Source organism: Gymnoscopelus braueri, assembly GCF_963280865.1.
Source record: "Gymnoscopelus braueri genome assembly, chromosome: 8".
Classification (NCBI taxonomy): Eukaryota; Metazoa; Chordata; class Actinopteri; order Myctophiformes; family Myctophidae; genus Gymnoscopelus; species Gymnoscopelus braueri.
Window position 1 is genome coordinate 7,920,207 of NC_137609.1, and position 19,313 is coordinate 7,939,519.

A 19,313-nucleotide genomic window follows, 5' to 3' on the forward strand; every position below is an offset into this window, starting at 1 on the left:
TCCAATAATGATATACTGTATAATCGTTGATGTCGGGCAGAAACCTCTTATCTGGCCCCGGACCGCTGACGTAGCGGTCCAGGCACCTAGGCTATACGATGTAGCCTGTCAGCGTGTCGCGGGTTCGAGTCCCGATCCCGACGGCCTTTTGCTGCATGTCACTCCCCAGCTCTCTCTCTCTCTCCCCATTTCCTGTCAGCCTAACGTCACATCAATAAAAAGGCATAAAAAGCCCCAAAAAAAGAAATAAATTAAACCTTTTATCTCCACGTTTTAACATTTTGTGTTGTTTCGTAAATGAAAGCCCTACCTGATCATACTACATGCAAAAAGCATCAAAAGCAGCAGATCCAGTGGGGCGCCCGGCCCGCTGGCCTAGCGGTCCAGGCGCATATCACATAGGCTCTGATGCCTGACGGCGTGTCGCATCCCCTTCCCGACAACCTTTGCTGCGTGTCACTCCCTGTTTCTCTCCCCCCCGTTTCCTGTCATTCTCTACTAAACTATCAATAAAAAGGCAGAAAAGCCCCCCAGAAAATCAAAAAAAAAAAAAAAAAAAAAAGTTTACAAAAAAGAAAGTAGCAGATCCACAAGCTCGAAACGCAGCTCGAAGCGACGCGTTTTGAGCTTGTGGATCTGCTACTTTTGCTACTTTTAAATTTGAATCGTGAAAAGTACAACAGTTTTGGACATATGAGGTTTCCACCCGACAGAGACGACACGAATCTGGCATTAACACATTGACCGCCGGGCCCGTAGTTCTACGGGCCGTTAAATCCAACGGTTAAGCGCCGATCCCGTAGCCTACGGGCTGTGGTGCTTTTTCCTTTTTTTCGATTTTTTTTTTTTTTTCAATTTTCTAGGGGGACCATTTTCAGTGTAACACCACCCGAAGTCAACCGGAAGTGCGATCCCGTTTTTTGTTTCCCGTCTGCCTCCATTCTAAGTCGTACACAAAAACCCCTGTAAACCTATGTAGTTTTTCATCCTCGCATTTCCCATGTTAACATAAACGGTCAGAACTCAAACATGGCGGCTCCGTTTGACACGTGGTTTGGACTGGTACACGCAGGGAGATGTCGCCGATGTAAACAGACCGTGTACGGCTCAATCTTAAGGATTTTAACAAGATCTATGGCGACGTGAAAAAAACTAAAAACAACAATAAAACGTTGGCACTGGTGAGTACATTATGAGATTAACCTCTGGCGGTCAATGTGTTAACATTCTGCATAGTGAGTACGTTTACTTTTACTACCATTTTTGATCCCGCGGAGGGGATTACAGTTTTCAGCTTCACCCAAGCTGATGGCTGCCCAAGTGAAGTGGTCAGCCTTTGAGCGTAGGAGGGGAGCAGTCATGCTGCGTTCACACGGGCAGATACAAAGATACGAAAATACACCTATACGACCTATTATGTTGCTCAACACGATCGTTGACATCATCAAGCGCTGAGTCATCGGACCTACAGTTGTATTTTTGTATCTTTGTATCTGGAAGTTGAACCCAGCTCAACTTGAACTTGTAGCTTTGTATCTTTTGTAGCAGCTAGAAATGTGAACATTTTGAAAATGAATGGTATCTTTGTATCTGCCCGTGTGAACACAGCATTAGGGGTTTTGTGTCTTATCTTCATATAATGGACCCTTCGCTAAACCCCACCCCAAAAGCGATTGTCCAATGCCAGCTTAGCAACCGTTGTTAGCCTGGCATAGGTCTGGCAAGCTCTCGTCACCTGCCATAGCTGTCAATGTTATTTTGCCCGCACACACACACAATCATTTGCAACATAATAGCAAGAATAGGAATACCACGATAACGCAATGGTGACTATGAACCACGTACCCAAACCCGTCGGAGGCTGCTTTTCCCAAGCTGAAATCTGCACTTAGACCGGGTCGGTTGTGTTGAACACATACACAGCTTAACGTCAGGAAAGTTACACAACACGACTCACTCGCCCAGGTGGTGTCAATAATAAGCTACTAATCACCGTAATCGTAACAAAATTCAGAATCACAGCGCTGCCTGTTTCGGATTCCGCACGTTAAAGTATATTAATTCATTTGTTCGTCTATTTAACTGCTGCTGCAGTCTTACCCTGCGGTACATGAAAACTGCTGTTAGTCATGGATCAACTTTAACCTGGTGTTTGCACTTTCTCCATTTACGGTCCGTACACATAAACGTTCATATTTCATATATAAAGTGCTTACCCCATGGCCACGGATGTTATAATTATGCACAGGACTCTCAAAAGTACCCGTATATTCTGTATTGTTCAATAAAAAGCATTTTAATCCGATCAGTGGCCATTTTCTCATAATGTATCAGAGTGCAATACACCTACCAACCGATAGGGTCGCTCAGTTGAAAGCGCATGGAGAAAATGGCCACCAATCAGATTAAAATGCTTTTTATTGAACAATACGGATGATACGGGTACTTCTGATAGCCCGTACATAAATGTAACATCCGTGGCCATGGGATAAGCACTTTATATTTGAAATATGAACGTTTATGTAGATGTACGGGCCATAAATGGAGAAAGTGCAAACACCAGGTTGAAGTTCATCCATGACGGTCGTGACAGTTGACCGTCATGTATCCATGGCTATTACTCCCTCTAACATTTCCCATGTTTTTAGTTTATTGAAATAATGTCATGCACATTTGTCCAGTGCATAGCCTACTGCAGGCCTTGTTGACTAGATTTAGAAGAGATTTTGAAGCTCTTGCTCCTGAAATGATCGATTATTTTTAAGGGGAAAAGCCATCATTTAACATGCAAGTAAATGGGTGAGAAGCAAAGTTTGCCAGGCGCTGCCAGGCCTGGGTGTGACTAACTTCGCACGACCAGTCACAGAGTGGAGTGGGTGGGGCTTAGCAAAGGGTCCATTGGTCCTCACTAAAATGGCACAGTTTTTGTCTGCTCAGTCCGTGTCTCAGAGGAGGGCTGTGGACAGTTCAGAAACCCGCCTACCAGTGACCTCCTATGAGAAATGGACATTATAACATTTTATCATGAGCATTAGTGAGGACCACTAACAGTATATGAAGATAGGTTGAAAATGGAGTGAAGTCGTCCTTTAACCCATTCAATCCGGGAACGCATCTGTGTCATTTTAGAGTTTAGCTAAAACCATTATTTAATACTTTGGCTATTCAAAAATAGCAGACATACAGCCCAGCTGTACGTCTGCTACGACATACAGCCCAACAGCTCATAGCCCGGCGCAGAGTGCCGGGCTATGAGCTTGTATATCTGCTATTTTTGAAAAATCTTGATTGTTTTTGCAAATCTTTGAATATATATTTTTTAAAGCAAACATTTGTAAAATGTTTTGTTCCAGGGACCCCCAATAGCAAAGATTTGAGTACAAATGTTAGCTTTAAAAAATATGAATTCAAAGATTTGCACACATTCACGATTTTTCAAAAATAGCAGATCTACAAGCTCATAGCGCGTGCGGCACTCGGTGCCGCGCTACGAGCTTGTAGATTTGCTATCTTTTTTATAGCCAAAGTATAAAACAATGGTTAAAGTGGTTACACAGATGCGTTCCTGGTTTTAATGGGTTAAGTCCAAAATTGGTAGTACTTCTTCCACCACTAACATACAGTACTGTTCTCCCCTCCTGGCTGAGCCCTCTACATCCCATCATGCATTCATTGATGCCAGCCTCCGCTGTGCCCACTGTGCCCGTTGTTCTCACCAGCAGTGTTGATTTTGTCGACTAAAACTGTGACGAAAAATGTTCATCGACTACCTTTTTTCACTGACGAAAACTAAATAAAAACTAAATAAAAACTAAGCTCTGATGACTAAAACTAAGACTAAATATACTGACAATTTTGTCAACAAATAAAAACTAGACTAAAATGTTAGTGAGGGACTAGTGGAGAGGAGATCCAGTAGAACTAAAAGACAAGTCATTTTATGTTTGGTTGCGCTCGGGTGTCGCGCTCTGAAAATAGCAGATCTACAAGCTCACAACGCGTCGCAGCGCAGCGCGTTGTGAGCTTGTAGATCGGCTATTTTCAGCATGCAACCAAGTGTACCAATCAGCCATTACGACCCCATCAAGTTACCGACAAAATACATTATAGTAGACTAAATCAACTGTAGATTTAGTCGACTATAATCTGATGATATTTAGTCGACTAAAACTAGAGACTAACAGTAAAACATTTCAGATGACTGAAATATGAATAAAACTAAATGGAATTTTATTCAAAAGACTATGGCTAAAACTAAATCAAAATTTGCTGTCAAAATCAACACTGACTCACCAGCGTGACAGGAAGCAGAATGGTGAGCAGGGCGATGTGGTGCAGCACCAGCAGGAACTCCCGCCGCACGAAGGAGTTCACCGTCCTCAGCGAGTGCCGCTTGTACTCCTCGTGCCCTTTGACCTGGAAGCGGTAGTAGTGGCTGAGGTACATGGCGTAGATGTCGTACGCCATGTAGGGCACGCCGTACCAGATGACAAAGTAGGTGGCTAGCCAGTGCCTGAAAGGTAAAAGAGAGAAAGAATCGGTTATTTTAAACCTGTTTTCAACCTGGGAGTCATTATAGATCTTTTTTTTTTGTCTTTAAAAGTATTAATTTATTTTTCAACAAATAATACACATGACATAAAAGACCATACGGAAGGTGTACTCTTTGGCCCGCTCTCTAGGCTGCTGCATTCACTAGGATGGGGAATCTCACTTCCAGCTGAAACAGTGCGACTTGTAGTAGTTTATAATGGCATATGGTTATATATCACATTTCTCAAGACATTGCACTTGTGGATAATAGAAATCAATTGGCTGAAAATGCTTTAACAAGTCTTAACTCTATATTCAAGAGAGCGGGCCAAAGAGTACACCTTCAGTGTGTCACTGATCACATGGCCTCAACAATCAATTCTACAGTTCTAGGCGACATAGAAGTGGGGGGGGGGGACTTTTTTTCCACACAACAGCTCTAAGGTATATTATGACATGGTTCAATGTTGAAAATGAGTGGTATTCCCCATTAAACACAACAAAAACAGGCAGTCATAACTAAGCTAAGCAGACAACACCCCCCTATACACCCCTTTAATTATAGACCAGATCAGAATGTTTGAATGTTTGTAAACAAACAGGTATTTCCGGGTGGAAAGGTCTATGGACGAAGTGTCCAGAACATTAGCTATAATGTCTAGTTTGGCAAGCTGTGTCAATAACAATATTCTAAGTGTCCTGTTCTTTCAAAAATAAGGTTAACCCATTCAATCCAGGAGGTTAACCCATTCAATTAAAAAATAGCAGATATACAAGCTCATAGCGCGACACCGATCCCCCTTTTTTTTATCCTGAAAATGTATGCAAATATTTGAATATATACTTTTTTTAAGCAAACATTTTTAACTCAAATCTTTGCTTCAGGGATCCCTGGAACAAAATATTTTCAGATGGGGGTCGGCGGCCAAATACATCTCATTTTGGAGGTCCTTGACATGAAAAAGTTTGAGCACCAGTGATATAGTGACACAAGTTTTTCAGAAAACTGTTAGGATTTAGAAGACATTTTGTAGAATCTGAACCTTGCAGGCCTTAATGGGTTAAATCTCATGATCTCAGTTTCACCGATTAAATGTCTAAGCTGGCTGACCGCATAACTTCATATTGGGCAAGGGGATTGTATGTTCTAATAACTACTTAGCAACATTATTTTAACACACACACACACACACACACACACACACGAGGACAGCATAATATGTTGTGGAACAACATATTTTGATGGGGTTCGGTGGCCAAAAACATAATTTTGGGGTCGCTTGACGAGAAAACGTTTGGTTGAGCACCACTGATATTATAGCAACAATAGTTTTTCAGAAAAATCAAGACATTTGCTGAGACATTTGACAGTTACAAATGTTCGCTTTAAAAATATATATATATTCTAAGATTTGCACACATTTTCATGATTTTTCAAAAATAGCTATTTTTGAATAGCCAAAGAAATCTAAAATGACAGATGCGTTCCCGGATTTAATTGGTTAAAAACCTTTGTTTTTAACCAATGAAAATTGTTCTCACAAGGTAATTTTTTCAAGTTGTACTGTAGGTCTACTAATGGGAACATCTGGCCCATAAGAATGTAATACTATTACAAACATTTTAGGATGGGGATTTTATGCATGCAATTTTCTTTTTCTTTTTTTCGCCATTTGCAACCATAACAATAAAACCAAAAATAGCCAAACAAGCACACAATGCGTGGGTGCTTGAAGATCAGCGATTTTCTGTGTTATTGTTATGGTTGAAAATGGCAATAATCTCTATTTCCTCAAATTCAACTATACTTGTGGGGACATCCTCAACAAGTATAGTACACTACACACATGCATGCACGCACGCACGCACCCACACACATGCCTATGACTCCCACACATGCGACATGCAAAGGGGCTTTAAGGGGGCACGCAGCGGCTTATGAAAAAGTCTAATAAAGAGCTTTTGTGAGGCCAGAGTGTTCTTCTAATGAATACAGATTACAGTTATGGTTCATTATGTGGCACAGAATGGGACTGAGAGCTGAGCTCCCGATCCCGACCTCTCAAGGAGTTCACTAGCCTCTCAGGAGGAGGTCAGCCCCACAGGCTTAAAGACAGCTGACAGCGCGGGGTCTTAAGCTAGTCACTTTAGTGACTGGTGTTTGTAAACAGTACAGGGGCTTCATTCATAAAAACGGCCTTCAGATCAAATTTCATCGTATGACCCACGTGAACACTGGCGTCCCTATTCTGGGCAAGACCTGTTCTGCAGCACCAGGAGATATGATTGAATAGGATGTATACGTCTGTATCAATGGTGGAAAGTAACAATTTACTCAAGTACTGTACTTAAGTATAATTTTGAGGTACTTTTACTTTACTGGAGTATTTCCAATTTGCTATACTTTTACTCCACGACATCTCAGAGACAAATATTGTACTTTTACTCACAATTATTTGAAAACTTTAGTTACTAGTTACTTTGTAGATTTTAATTATAATTACAAAACATACATTAACCACTTCAGCCCTATATACATTTCGGCCATTTGAAAATAGCAGATCTACAAGCTCGGGACGCATTGTGAGCTTGTAGATCGGCTATTTTCAAAAGATTTCCAAACATTTTATACATTTGAAAACTTGTGAAAATGAGTACTTTCTACTTTTGGTACTCTAAGTACATTTTGATACCAATATTGTTGTGCCTTTACTCAAACACATTTTGAATTCCGGACTTTACTAGTAACAGAGTATTTCTACATTGCAGTATTGATACTTTTACTTAAGTAAAACATGCGAGTACTTTTTTCACCACTGGTCTGTATACACCCTCTTGTATATTAATATTTGTTTGAGTGACTTTACTGTGATGTTATTCTTCTGTACCTATATACTGTCTATGCCCTGTATATGTAGCATGTAGTGCTGTGATCTATCTATCTACGTCTCTTATCTATCTATGACATACAGTATATTAGGCAAACATTTCCCTGAAATAGACGAATATTTTCGGCCGAGAGATTTGGTGTAGAGGGAAAAAAGTAATTAAGTAAGTAACTCAATTTACTGTGGACCAATCATGACTTGTTTCATCCTCTATATAGCTGGGCTGTTTGTTCATTATTAGTGTGTCTTTTTGCATCTAAGCATGTCCAGGCCTGGACACGCTGTCTGTTTCTGTCAGACCCATGTTTGACCTTAGGGTAGGCCAGGTAAGCTTGGGGAGGCTACACCTTGCACACATGTAGGGTAAATATGCTGTTTAGACACATTAGGTAAGTTCAGTTAGTGTAGCATGTTAGATTTGTTTTGGGTTATTCCCTTATTTTGTATTTGATTATTTACGTTAGCTTTAAAACCTTAAGTTAGTTCAGAGGGTTATATTGGTAATATCTGGCACTGCCCTGCCTCCCTATGTCTAGTCCCTTTGCCCTAGACTCATATCAGGGTCGTAACAAATGCACAAACTGGTGTTAAAACATGTATTCATAACACACACGCACGCACGCACGATCGGCTACTTTTGATAACGTAGAATGTATGTTTTAATATAATGAACCAAAAATGCAAGTTATAATTTTGTGCAATACGTTTCTAATTTTGGACAAACAGACAAGGCATCAACCACCCCCCCCCCCCCTCTATCTGTCTGTCTGTCTGTTTCCGTCTGTGCTGGTAACCAGGTTGGACACCAATGGATTACATGTAAAGTGAACTTCCTGCTGGTGATGTTGTGTACTGGCATGGCAGCGCACATCCTCCGCAGCGCAGCGAGCCGTGCACGGTGCACCATTCCCTCTCCGTGGCATCTTGCCTTGGCAACATTTCATCAGCTACAGACGTGCGGAACGAAGCCAATATCCGTCCCAAAAAAAACAGTCTTTTCAATTAAACGCGCAATGAGAGACGCTATAAATGCTGCGGCTTCAGATCTCGCACTAATGTAAGACGTTGTCCTAATTGGTGCCTTTCGAAGAGAACAGGCTTTCAGAGACAAGGAATGACTGTTTTTTTTGTTCCACGGTAATGAGTGGTGTAGAAGATTATTTTATTTCCCCAGAAACGTTTTTGTTCGATCCGCGCCTCTGTAGCCCTGCCATACTTGTCTTGTACCTGTCCAAGTACCTCTCCACTCTGAGGTTCCGCGCTACTACGGGTCTTTCTCTCTAGAGAGATCTCTGACAGGGTCGGGTATGCTGGCCGTTTCTTATACTGTAGCTAGGCCTGTCATAACTATTACATAATAGTCTAATCGCAATTATTTTTGCATAATTGTCATAATCGTTTCCATGTTGAACAATGTTGTCGTCACTTCGTGACACATTGTAAGCTTGTAGATCAGCTATGTCTGCTTTTTTTTTTTTTATGTATACAAATATTAAATATGTCAATAATGTCTTTGTGTATTTCAGTTATTTGTCACATCTGCTCTGTGCAATTTATTGATTACCAAACCTAAAAGGCTTAATAATATGTTCCAATGTTCAATGTCAAACACACAATTAAATCGTTAATTGCAATTATGTGAACTTTTACAAGCTAATTAATCGTCAACTTAAATTTGTAATCGTGACAGCCCTAACTGTAGCCGACTGAGTGGCTCTTAAACATTTTCATGTCTAGGACCCCCATATTGGAGGTCTTTGGCCACGGACCCCCATCTGAAAAGATTTTGTGCCAGGGACCCCCATAACAGATTTGTGTCATGATGCGACTCGTTGTGAGCTTTGTAGATCTGCAATTTTTGGATTGCCAAAGTATGAAATCGGGTTAAAGTGGTTAAACTTGACTTTGATGCAATATTTAAAACATTTAGATGGGGACCCTCTGGAGCCCTTTCAAGGACCCCTGAGGGTCCCCAGACCCCACTTTGAGGACCACTGTCTTAGTAGGACCCCATCCCGCCCACTGTGATCCGGGGCTATTCTACGTACTTTAGGCTAAATTGACAGCTAGACACTGCCGATGCCTTTTCCATTTACCGCCAATGAGCAGCGCATGAAACAGGACTTCTGTGCCGCGCATATAATTTCCCTCAGGTGTAGTTGTTTTAGTCTCTTATTTTCCGCGCGTTTCAGTCTGAATAAACCCTCTGTCTGTGTGGTGGGGTGATACAATTCTATAGCAACAGGGAAATCTGTACTTGGTCCTTTTCCAGAGGCAAAGGTGAACTGCCAATTAACCACATTCATGTGCGCATAAATTAGCTTGTAAGATCATTTGAGATTCATCAGTCGAGGCTGCGGGATACGTCTTGAAAAGTGACCTTACATAACTCTGTCTTTGTCTTGAGCATTTGTCGTGAATCAGGTATAAGTGTACCGTGGGGGGGAGGAGATTTTAAGATTAATATTAAGCATAAATCCAAGGATAAATCTTTATGAATGAGCCTCCAGGAGTATTGGAGGGTGAGGCCTCCCGTTTTCAGCACCATCTAATATTCTCCTCTCTGAAAAATGTCATCGTCAACATTATTCACAGTAAAATCCTCTGTATTAATGTATCCATTCGTAACTCCCCAGAGTGAGGGATGCTCACAGGTACTTAACCAGGGAAAGTTCATATGATGATCTGTTCTCCCCAGGTTCAAGACGCTTAAGGGGAAAACTTTGTTTTATTACGCAGCCACTACTCAGGGGAATGACCTCCCTTCAGTCCTGAAATTTCTAAATACCGTAGCAAGATTTAAGAATGACGTTAAATCATGGCTTCATCTCAACACTAACTGGTCATAGTTAGATCCCTAACAATGTGTACCTCTTGTCCTATATGTATTGCTTATGACTTTATATATAAGGATTTCTTTGTTTTATGGTTGTTTGTACTAAAAGAGTGACTTTGAGAGCTGTTTTACCATACAATGTAAGTCAATGAGGGAGAAGCATATTTAGAATTATCAATTACTAATCAATGGAGCAGTGCTTAATTAATGCCGGAGCTGGCCGGACCTCGGCTCCAGTACCTGCCTCCTGCGCTCCGGTAACTCTAGTGTACCGTCACCTCAAATGCACATACAATAGGATTTTATTTAGGCTATTTATTATTCATTCAGCTTTCACATCTTCCCCTCAATGTCCCTTCCTGCAAAGGAAAGGGACAGTGGATGAAATTAAACTGAGTTAGGTTAATAAATCTTCACAATAACCACTTTATTATTCGCTGTAAGAAAAGACTAACAGGTTCATGAGCTCCGGCACCTAATAATTTACAAGTTAAGCGCTGCAATGGAGCAGTTATTTTTGATTTCTTGTCCACCTTTGGAGTTACATCATGGCACGGTAACTAACTACATAACCCAAACCTCTACCAAAGTGGTCTTGCCCTTTAAGTGCATTTTCAGATTTTAATGATCATTCAATCGATTGTGTTGCTGCTTGGATCAATAGAACTAACATAAGGTACTATAAAGTTGGTAAGACTTTACTTAAAAAGGTCGGGTCTATAATGCATTACTTATATGGCTTCATAACACTCGTTAAAAAAATAAATGTTTATAATAGCGCTCGGGTGGAGCAGTGGTAAAGTCACTGCCCACCACCACGGATGTTGTGGGTTCGAATCCACCGTGGTGCATCCGGCTTTGTCGAGCGTCTACACGAACACAATTGGCCCGTGTTCAGGGGAGGGAAGCCGGACGGGGGGAGTGATAATGGTCATTGCACGTACTCCTACGGGCTGGGGCGGCACCTGTCAGCAGGGAGTGTGGGGCGGGAGGATTATTATGCCATTATTATGCCAAAAAATTGGCATAACGACTAAATTGGGGAGAAAAAGGGGTAAAACATTATTGGCTACTCTAAATTGAAATAAATAAATGTTTATAATTATGCATAACTAATTATAACAAGGTTTATGACGTATCTTTGTGTTACGTATTAAGCGCTGGTCATTATGCATTATAAGCTCAGCAGAACAGCACATTATAACTACCATACTTAGTCAGTTATAAAGTGTCTTTGTACATATAGTAAAGACACTTCATAACCAATTAAGTATGGTAGTTACAATGTGCTAATATGTATAAAGGGGTTAAAATTATTGTGACGCTGCATTAACAGATTTAGCTGGGGACCCCCTGGGAACCATCTCAGGGACCCCTGGGGGTCCCCGGACCCCACTTTGAGAACCAATGAATGAACTATTGTTAAGACGTGTGTGTGTGTGTGTGTGTGTGTGTGTGTGGGGGGGTGCACCTGCAGTGTACACATACATGTGACATCGTGTGTGTGTGTGTGTGTGTGTGTGTGTGTGTGTGTGTGTGTGTGTGTGTGGCATCTCCTGTCTGTGTGCAAATGAGAGATGAGGGCAGAGCACAGAAGTGAGCAGCGTGAGGAGACATTTAAGCCAGGAGGGGGGAGGGCGGTGGGAGGATTAACAGCTTGACGATGGCCCATAAAGACACACACACACACACACACACACACACACACACACACACAGGCGGGCCCTGGCCTGGCCCGGGGTCTGGCAAAAAAAAAAAAAAGACTCACTTCTTGGATTAGTACCACCATAGCCGTTAGCTTAGCATCAGACGTTGGCCCAGTTTGCAGAGTGGGGATTCTCTAATGCTATAGGAGAAGGGGGGGGGGGTGGGGGGGTGACTCGGGACGGGCGGAGAGGACGGCTTTACGCGATGCTAGCAAAATGGCCCGCGTCGGGATTAATTGGTCCCCTCGTTAGCTTATAAGTCAAAGCGGTCCACATTGCTCAGGAATGCTAATGCTATACGGTAGCGCAGCGAAGCTAACTGGATGACAGGTGGCTGGCCGAGCAGGAGGGGGATCTGGAGGCAGGAGGGTTTGGGTAGGGGGCCTCGGATCCAACGCGGCAGGTGGGGGTGCATGGGACAGTGGCGGGGTTAACCCATTAAGACCGGGAACGCAGCAGTAATTTTTTTAGATTTCTTTGGCTATTAAAAAAAATTGCGTGCTATGAGCTTGTAGATCTGCAATTTTTTTTGAAAGATCATAGAAATTGTGTGAAAATCTTTGAATATGTATGTTTTAAAGCGAACATTTTTAACTCCGATCTGTGCTTCTGGGGGTCCCTGGAACATATCATTTTGGGGGCTCCTTGACGTGGAAAAGTTGGAGCAGCACCACTGACATAGCAACATCTTAAAATAATTTGTTCCACAGAATATACATTTAAGATTTGCAAAAACTTTCAAGATTTTTCAAAAATAGAAGATCTACAAGCTCGTACGAGCTTGTAGATCTGCTATTTTTCAATAGCCAAAGAAATCTAAAAATGACACAGATTCTTTCCTGGTCTTAATGGGTTAATAAGACAGATGGGGCTTGAACCGTCCTTGACGGAAGTGGGTCGACAGATGCAGGAATGGTTGTGATCGACGGTGACAAGTGTTTGCTTTTCTTTTTTTACTCTGAGCGTGTACAAGTGGAACCAAATGGACCTTTAATAAAGGAGCACTTCACCCATTTTCAACATAATCTGCACATGATTGGTCCTCACTAAAGCTCATTCCGTCTACTCACTCTGCATATCAGAGATGGGCTGCGGACAGTTCACAACCCTCCCTGTCTACCAATGACATTATCGATGGGGAAACTACAGTCTTTCTCTTCCTTGAAAGTTGACATGCTGAAAGAAAAGCCAGCGTTCTTGCATTAATAATAAATAAAAAATGTAAATGTTGAAATCTTGTTTGAAATGACCGAACCCGTCTACCGGTGATGTCACTGGTAGACAGGCTTCTGTGTGAGACACAGAGTGAATAGTGACAGAAATATAAAGAGGATTGGTAAGGACCATACTAAACAGTAAATTATATAGCGCCTTTATCCAAGGCACTTAACATAGATTGTGCATCACATTCCCATTCACACACATTCATACACCGATGGCGGAGGAAACCATGCAAGGCACCAAGCTGCTCATCGGTAGCAGTTAAGGGTTCAGAGTCTTGCTCAAGGACACTTCGACACCAACTCTGGGGGAGCCCGGGATCGAACTGGGAACCTTCCAGTTCCCAAGCGGCCGCTCTACCTCCTGAGCCATTGCCCTCCATTTAAAAAGATAAACTATATGAATATAGGTTGAAAAATGGGTGAGGTGGTCCTTTTAAGGGTCCATTTGTGTCCCGATCATGGCCTCTGTGCCTGCCGTGTGTCCCCCTTCCCTGTCACTTTTGTGACTTTGCCCCGCTCCTAATTCCCCTTGGCCAATCTCCTCTCCCCTCTTATCTCCCCTCTCCACGTGGCCTAGAAGAGTCCAATTGCCCTGAGTGCCGTCACCTGTGAGGATCAGCTGAGTCTGGCTGGGTGACGAGCTCCAGAGACTCTTTAAGACAGTCTGTTACTTATTTCAGCGCTGGGTCTTAGTTGTAGTGTCAAGTGCTGTCTGTTATGTCAGAGATTCAGTGTTCTAGTGTTATGATGTATACTACTGTGTGCACATGGTGATTTGTTGTGAATGTACTTCACTGTGGGTGTTTGTGTTATAGTTGTAAAGTGTGTTGTAAGTTACTTGTGTCTTTAAGTAAAGTCCTTGTCACACTGCATCTACGTTGTCTCCTGGGTTTGACGCAAGTTTTGAGTTCCTGCATAATGGGTCCAACGCCTCCCGTTACTGACGGTGGTTCCGCTTGTACTCTCTCAGAGTTTTACAAACTAGACAGGTGCCACGTTGAAGTGGTAAACATCTGTGGAGAATGTGTGGAGAATTTCTAAAGAGTGCAAACTGACTGCGCAAAGTAGATTGACCAAGTAATCAAATGGCAGGTGTCGGGGAATTTGACAGGTATGGGGAATTTTTCAAATCAAGCTTAGGCTGCACTCAAATTGGCTCATTTGGGCACTGCGCTCCTTTCGGGTCGTCTGCGACGTGTGCGCCGAATTTGAAGTGGGTCGATTGAACGGTTCTCGAGATACGTGGATTACAGACATGCGTGCAGAGATTCCCTGAATTTATTGTCAGATGGGATGAATGACCACTGAGGAACAGTGGTGGTGGGTTAAAGGTTCTAATGTTGGACCACGGTCCGGGCACCTAGGCTCAAATGTAGCCTGACAGCGCGTTGTGGGTTCGAGTCCCTTTCCCGATGATCTTTGCTGCATGTTTCTCTCCCTGATTCCGGTCTGTCTCTACTGTAAAAACTATACATAAAAGGCCTAAAAGCCCCCAAAAAAGGTTCTAATGTTGTCAAAGTGTTGTCCTGACCTGTCACTGATGACGTCACCCTGGCACGACGACACCACGATGACTCCCGCTGTGGTTGCCATGACCGCATGGATGGAAGACACCAGCCTGGAGGAAATGAAGAAACAGAGAGAGAGAAAGACAGAAAAGTCAGTTTTCCAATGAACGGTGGTGGTTCTCAAAATGGGGTTTCGGGGACCCCCACCAGCCAGGGGTCCTTGAGGGGTTGCCAGGAGGTCCCAAGCAAAATGAGTTTAACCACTTTAACCCTATATCAGTGGTCATCACGTCTTGTGGTATTTTTTTTGCCACGGTCATACAAAATGAGTGGACAACAATAATATAGAAACACATAAAGAGCTAGCCCTGAATGACCATATAACAGGTCTGTAACTCTGAGAGTGTACAAATGGAACCTTACGGGTCCATTTGGTTCCATTTGTACACTCTCAGGGTAATGGTGGTCCTTGCAAATAAACATTTGAGAACCACTAGTACTAGTAGGACTCCTAATGTGTCATATATAGTGTCATAGTATCTCAGAGTCATACACATTCTGAAGAAAACCTGGAGACAAAATAATAATAATTATGGTGTGTAAATAAAAGATTTGCTACGGATGTCGCGATGCGACGCGTTGTGAGCTTGTAGATCGTCTATTTTCAAATAGCCTATGTATAAAATAGGGCTAAAGTGGTTAATGTATGTTTCATAATATCATAATTTATATCTGAAAAGTAACTAAAGTTTTCAAATAAGTGAAAATAAGTAAAAGTACAATATTTGCCTCTGAGATGTAGTGGAGTAGAAGTAAAAGTATGGGAAATTGGAAATTTCCTCAAATACCTCAATTTTACTTATGTACAGTACGTAAATGTAATTAGTTACTTTCCACCACTGCTTATCAGTATATTTCCCCAGTCCACGAATTGAATAAAAGGCTGAATTGTTCAGCCACACGCGCCACTAACCCGAATCAATAAACTACTGTAGTTAAAGGCAAAGTATAGAACTTTGCCCCCTGTTTACATAACAATAAATTAAAAAAAATTACCCATCATTTCCCTCGATACCAGCGGTTACACTGCCCTCTCGCTGTATTTGTTTTCAATGTTTGCTTTGGCAGCCCAAAAACATCACATAACACATTGGTAGTCAAAGTGGTGTCCGGGGACCCCCAGGGGTCTTTGAGGGAGTACCAGGGGGCCCCCAGCTAAATGATGCTAAATGGATAGTTAGGAACCAAATGGACCCTTATGGGTCTGTAACTCACAGAGTTAAATTAACATAGATTTTACAATATAAATTGGGGTCCCAGATATAGAAATGCCATGAAATGGGGGTCCGTAGCCTGATGCATGTCAAACTGGGGGTCCTTGAAATTAAAATGGTTGAGAATCACTTCTAGAGCCGTAAAAATCTTCTCTTATGGGGGTCCCTGGCATATCTTTTCAAATGGGGGTCCGCAGGCTAATAAGTGTCATTTTGGGGGTCCTTAATATGAAAAGGTTTGAGAATGACTGACAAACAGTGAAAACATTAAAATACAGCAACAGGGTAGTGTGTTTCTGCAGGTAAACAATGCGGCCCGCAGATTAATATCGGAATACTGATATATTATTGATTTCAGCTGTTACAATTCCAAACATGCAAACATGACCCGCTTTAATTACCTCAGTCTATATTATCAGTTTAATTACTTTTTTTTTATGTCCAATGTATTTGTATTTAAGTTCATAAAGTTAACTTAAGAATAACTAAATGCATTTGAAATTTTATAAAAATGTTACTTTTCAGGATTCCAATTCAAAAATAGCAAAAATAGCAGATCTACAAGCTGAAAACGTGTCGCGATGCATTTTCAGCTTGTAGATCAGCAATTTTTGCTACTTTTGTGTGACATACTAGAATGACGAAGCATGGCATTAATTTACGAAAATTTTTAAAATATGGAGATGAGATGTGTGGCCCCCTGGAGTGAGTGTGGAAATATAGTGGCCCTCTCCATCATCAAAGTTGCCCACCCCTGGTTGTATAGAGGGAAAACGTTGGTAAAAAACAATACATGTATTTATGTTATGTAAAAACAGGGCAAAGGTAGTTAAAGTACATACTACAGTATGCCTTTAACTGTTGATTGCTTTGCCTTTCAGAGACTTTCTAAATACAAGATTGCCAATGCATCACAACGCTCTTATTGGGTTACCTAAGGATGCAAAGTCATTCAAATCCAATTTGCAGCTCTCCCATCAAGCTGGTGTCAAGTCAGATCTTGGATCTAGCCTTGGACTTGACCGACATGAAGTCTTGGCTTTGACTTGTTTGAGATTAACATCCGAGACCAAGAATCCTGTGGCTTGTTCGCCATTGTCTCTCTACCATGGCCCATGGGAGTAAGGGTGCAGCAGCTAATCAAACTAATTGATTTAATCCATAATAAAAATCAATTGATAATCGATCATTTTAATAAAATAATCTAACCCTATTTTGGGCATGTCATGACAGGCAAAAAGATACAAATTGTAAAAAGATATGTGCAAAATATTTTTAAGCGTTTCTCAATTACAAAAGGTAATCGATAGAATAATTGCTAAGAAGATAATCAATAATTGCATCCCTACTTGGGAGTAAATATTGAGTACCTGGCACTCAATATGCATGAACATGCATGTATGTGATTGTTCACATAGCCTTGTTGTTGTTGCTGTTGCCGGGCAGAAACCTCTTATCTCCATATTCTAACTTTGTGTGTTCTTTTGTAAATGAATGCCCTACTTCAGGGGTCTTCAAGAGCTACTACAGGGGGTCCGCAAAATCTTTGTGTGATATGATTTTCTTTTTTTACATTAACCACTTGAACCCTAGTATCCCTTTTCTGAGGAGAACTTTAGCGTGTAGAGGGAAAACAGAGCAGACCAAGTAAAAAAAAAAAAGTTTAATCTCAAACACAATTTTAAATAATATAGAGGCTCAGCTATGGGGTCCTTGGCCTGAAAACATTGAAGACCCCTACCCTACTTGATACTACAGCGTCACACAAAAAGCATCAAAAGTAGCAGATCCACAAGCTTGAAATGCGGGGCGAAGCGACACTTTTTGAGCTTGTAGATTCTGCTACTTTTACTAGTTTTTCATTTGAATCCTGAAAACTAACAGTTTTGGACATTATGAGGTTTCCACCCGTCAGAGACGATGTGTGTGTGTGTGTGTGTGTGTGTATTCATATATTTTCAGCAAAGAGCGAAAAAGAGCAGATCAAGTACAGAGCCAATGCTCAAGATTACCAAGTATTGAGGGTTTAAGTGAAATAAACAAAAAAAAACATAGTTCACACAACACTGATGAAATCTATGAAAAGGCTTAATCTGCAACACAATGTTATATTGGGGGTCCCTGCTTCATCATCTCTCTCAGCTAGGGGGTCCCTTGGCCTGAAAAGGTTGAAGATCCCCTTGCCCTAAACCATTTGATTGAAACTGTTTCGAGTTTGAAGCCATGTTCCCATGTAGACGCCGGTCTTCCAAACCGTGAGGTCTTGGGTTGCCACAGTTTTCTGGTGCAGAGCCTTTTATTTCGCCCTCAGGTGCTCATTAGGAATGGGATTTTCTAAATGTCTCGCTCGGCGCCATCACCTCTTGCATAACTGCACTTTTCTAACAACTCACAAGTTTCCAAAAGAGAGAGTATAATTTAATATAAGACTCATGTGAAAAATGTTGATTGAGGTTGACATTATACAATGGAGCTCCATTCTATAATGGGGGGAGGGCTCAGTTTTCAGGGGTGGGGTAGTAAGGAAGTATATTTACTTGAGTAATGAGTACTGTACCTCAGTGGTTCTCAAACTTTTTCATGTCAAGGACCCCCAAATTGACACCTATTAACCCGCGGACCCCCATTTGAAAAGATATGCCCGGGGCACCCCCATAAGAGACGCTCTAGCAGTGGTTCTCAACCATTTTAATTTCAAAGACACCCCCCCGTTTGACAAGCATTAGGCTACGGACCCCCATTTAATGCCATTTCTATCTCTGGGACCTCAATTTATATTGTAAAATCAATGTTAATTTAACTCTGAGAGTGTACAAATGGAACCAAACCATTTGTACACTCTCAGAGTTACAGACCCGTATGGGTCCATTTGGTTCACTGTCCATCATTTGGCTGCAGACCCCCTGAAACTCCCTCAAGGACCCCTGGGGGTCCCCCGGACCCCACTTTGAGAACCAATGCTGTACCTAAATTATTATTTTTTTAGTATCAGTACTTTACTTGAGTGTTTGTGTTTTTTGGATACTTATGACTTTCACATGAATTAAGCCCTATTTCAAATAATAGTGAAAAACTAGCCGATCTACAAGCTCATCATGATGTCTTATGACATAATGTTATCTTATGACATAATGTTGAGTATACAGCAACAAAGCACATTGAGACAGAGAGAGAGAGAGAGAGAGACTGTGAGTGTTAAGTTTCCAGTTTGAACCCGTGACCTACTGTCCCTGCCAGCCCCCCCCCCCTCCTCCTCCTCCCCCCTCCGCACCCTTCTCCGTGGGAAATCAGCCATGACACCACCAGCGTCGGCATGGCGACGGGGGGGGGGGGGGTCACGTGACC

The 19,313-nt window shown here is 41.9% G+C and overlaps 1 protein-coding gene across 1 annotated transcript in view; it reads right to left on the reverse strand.

Annotated features, from left to right (window-relative positions):
- Positions 1-19,313, reverse strand: part of tlcd3a (TLC domain containing 3A) — a gene marked incomplete at its 3' end in the record, with an annotated part of 54,692 nt that overhangs the window by 21,700 nt on the left and 13,679 nt on the right. The window contains exons 2-3 of the mRNA XM_080435928.1: positions 14,718-14,804; positions 4,294-4,513 (exon numbers count right to left, since the gene is read on the reverse strand). Of these exons, the coding sequence (XP_080292054.1) occupies positions 4,294-4,513; positions 14,718-14,804 (307 nt within the window). The remainder of the gene's footprint in view (positions 1-4,293; positions 4,514-14,717; positions 14,805-19,313) is intronic.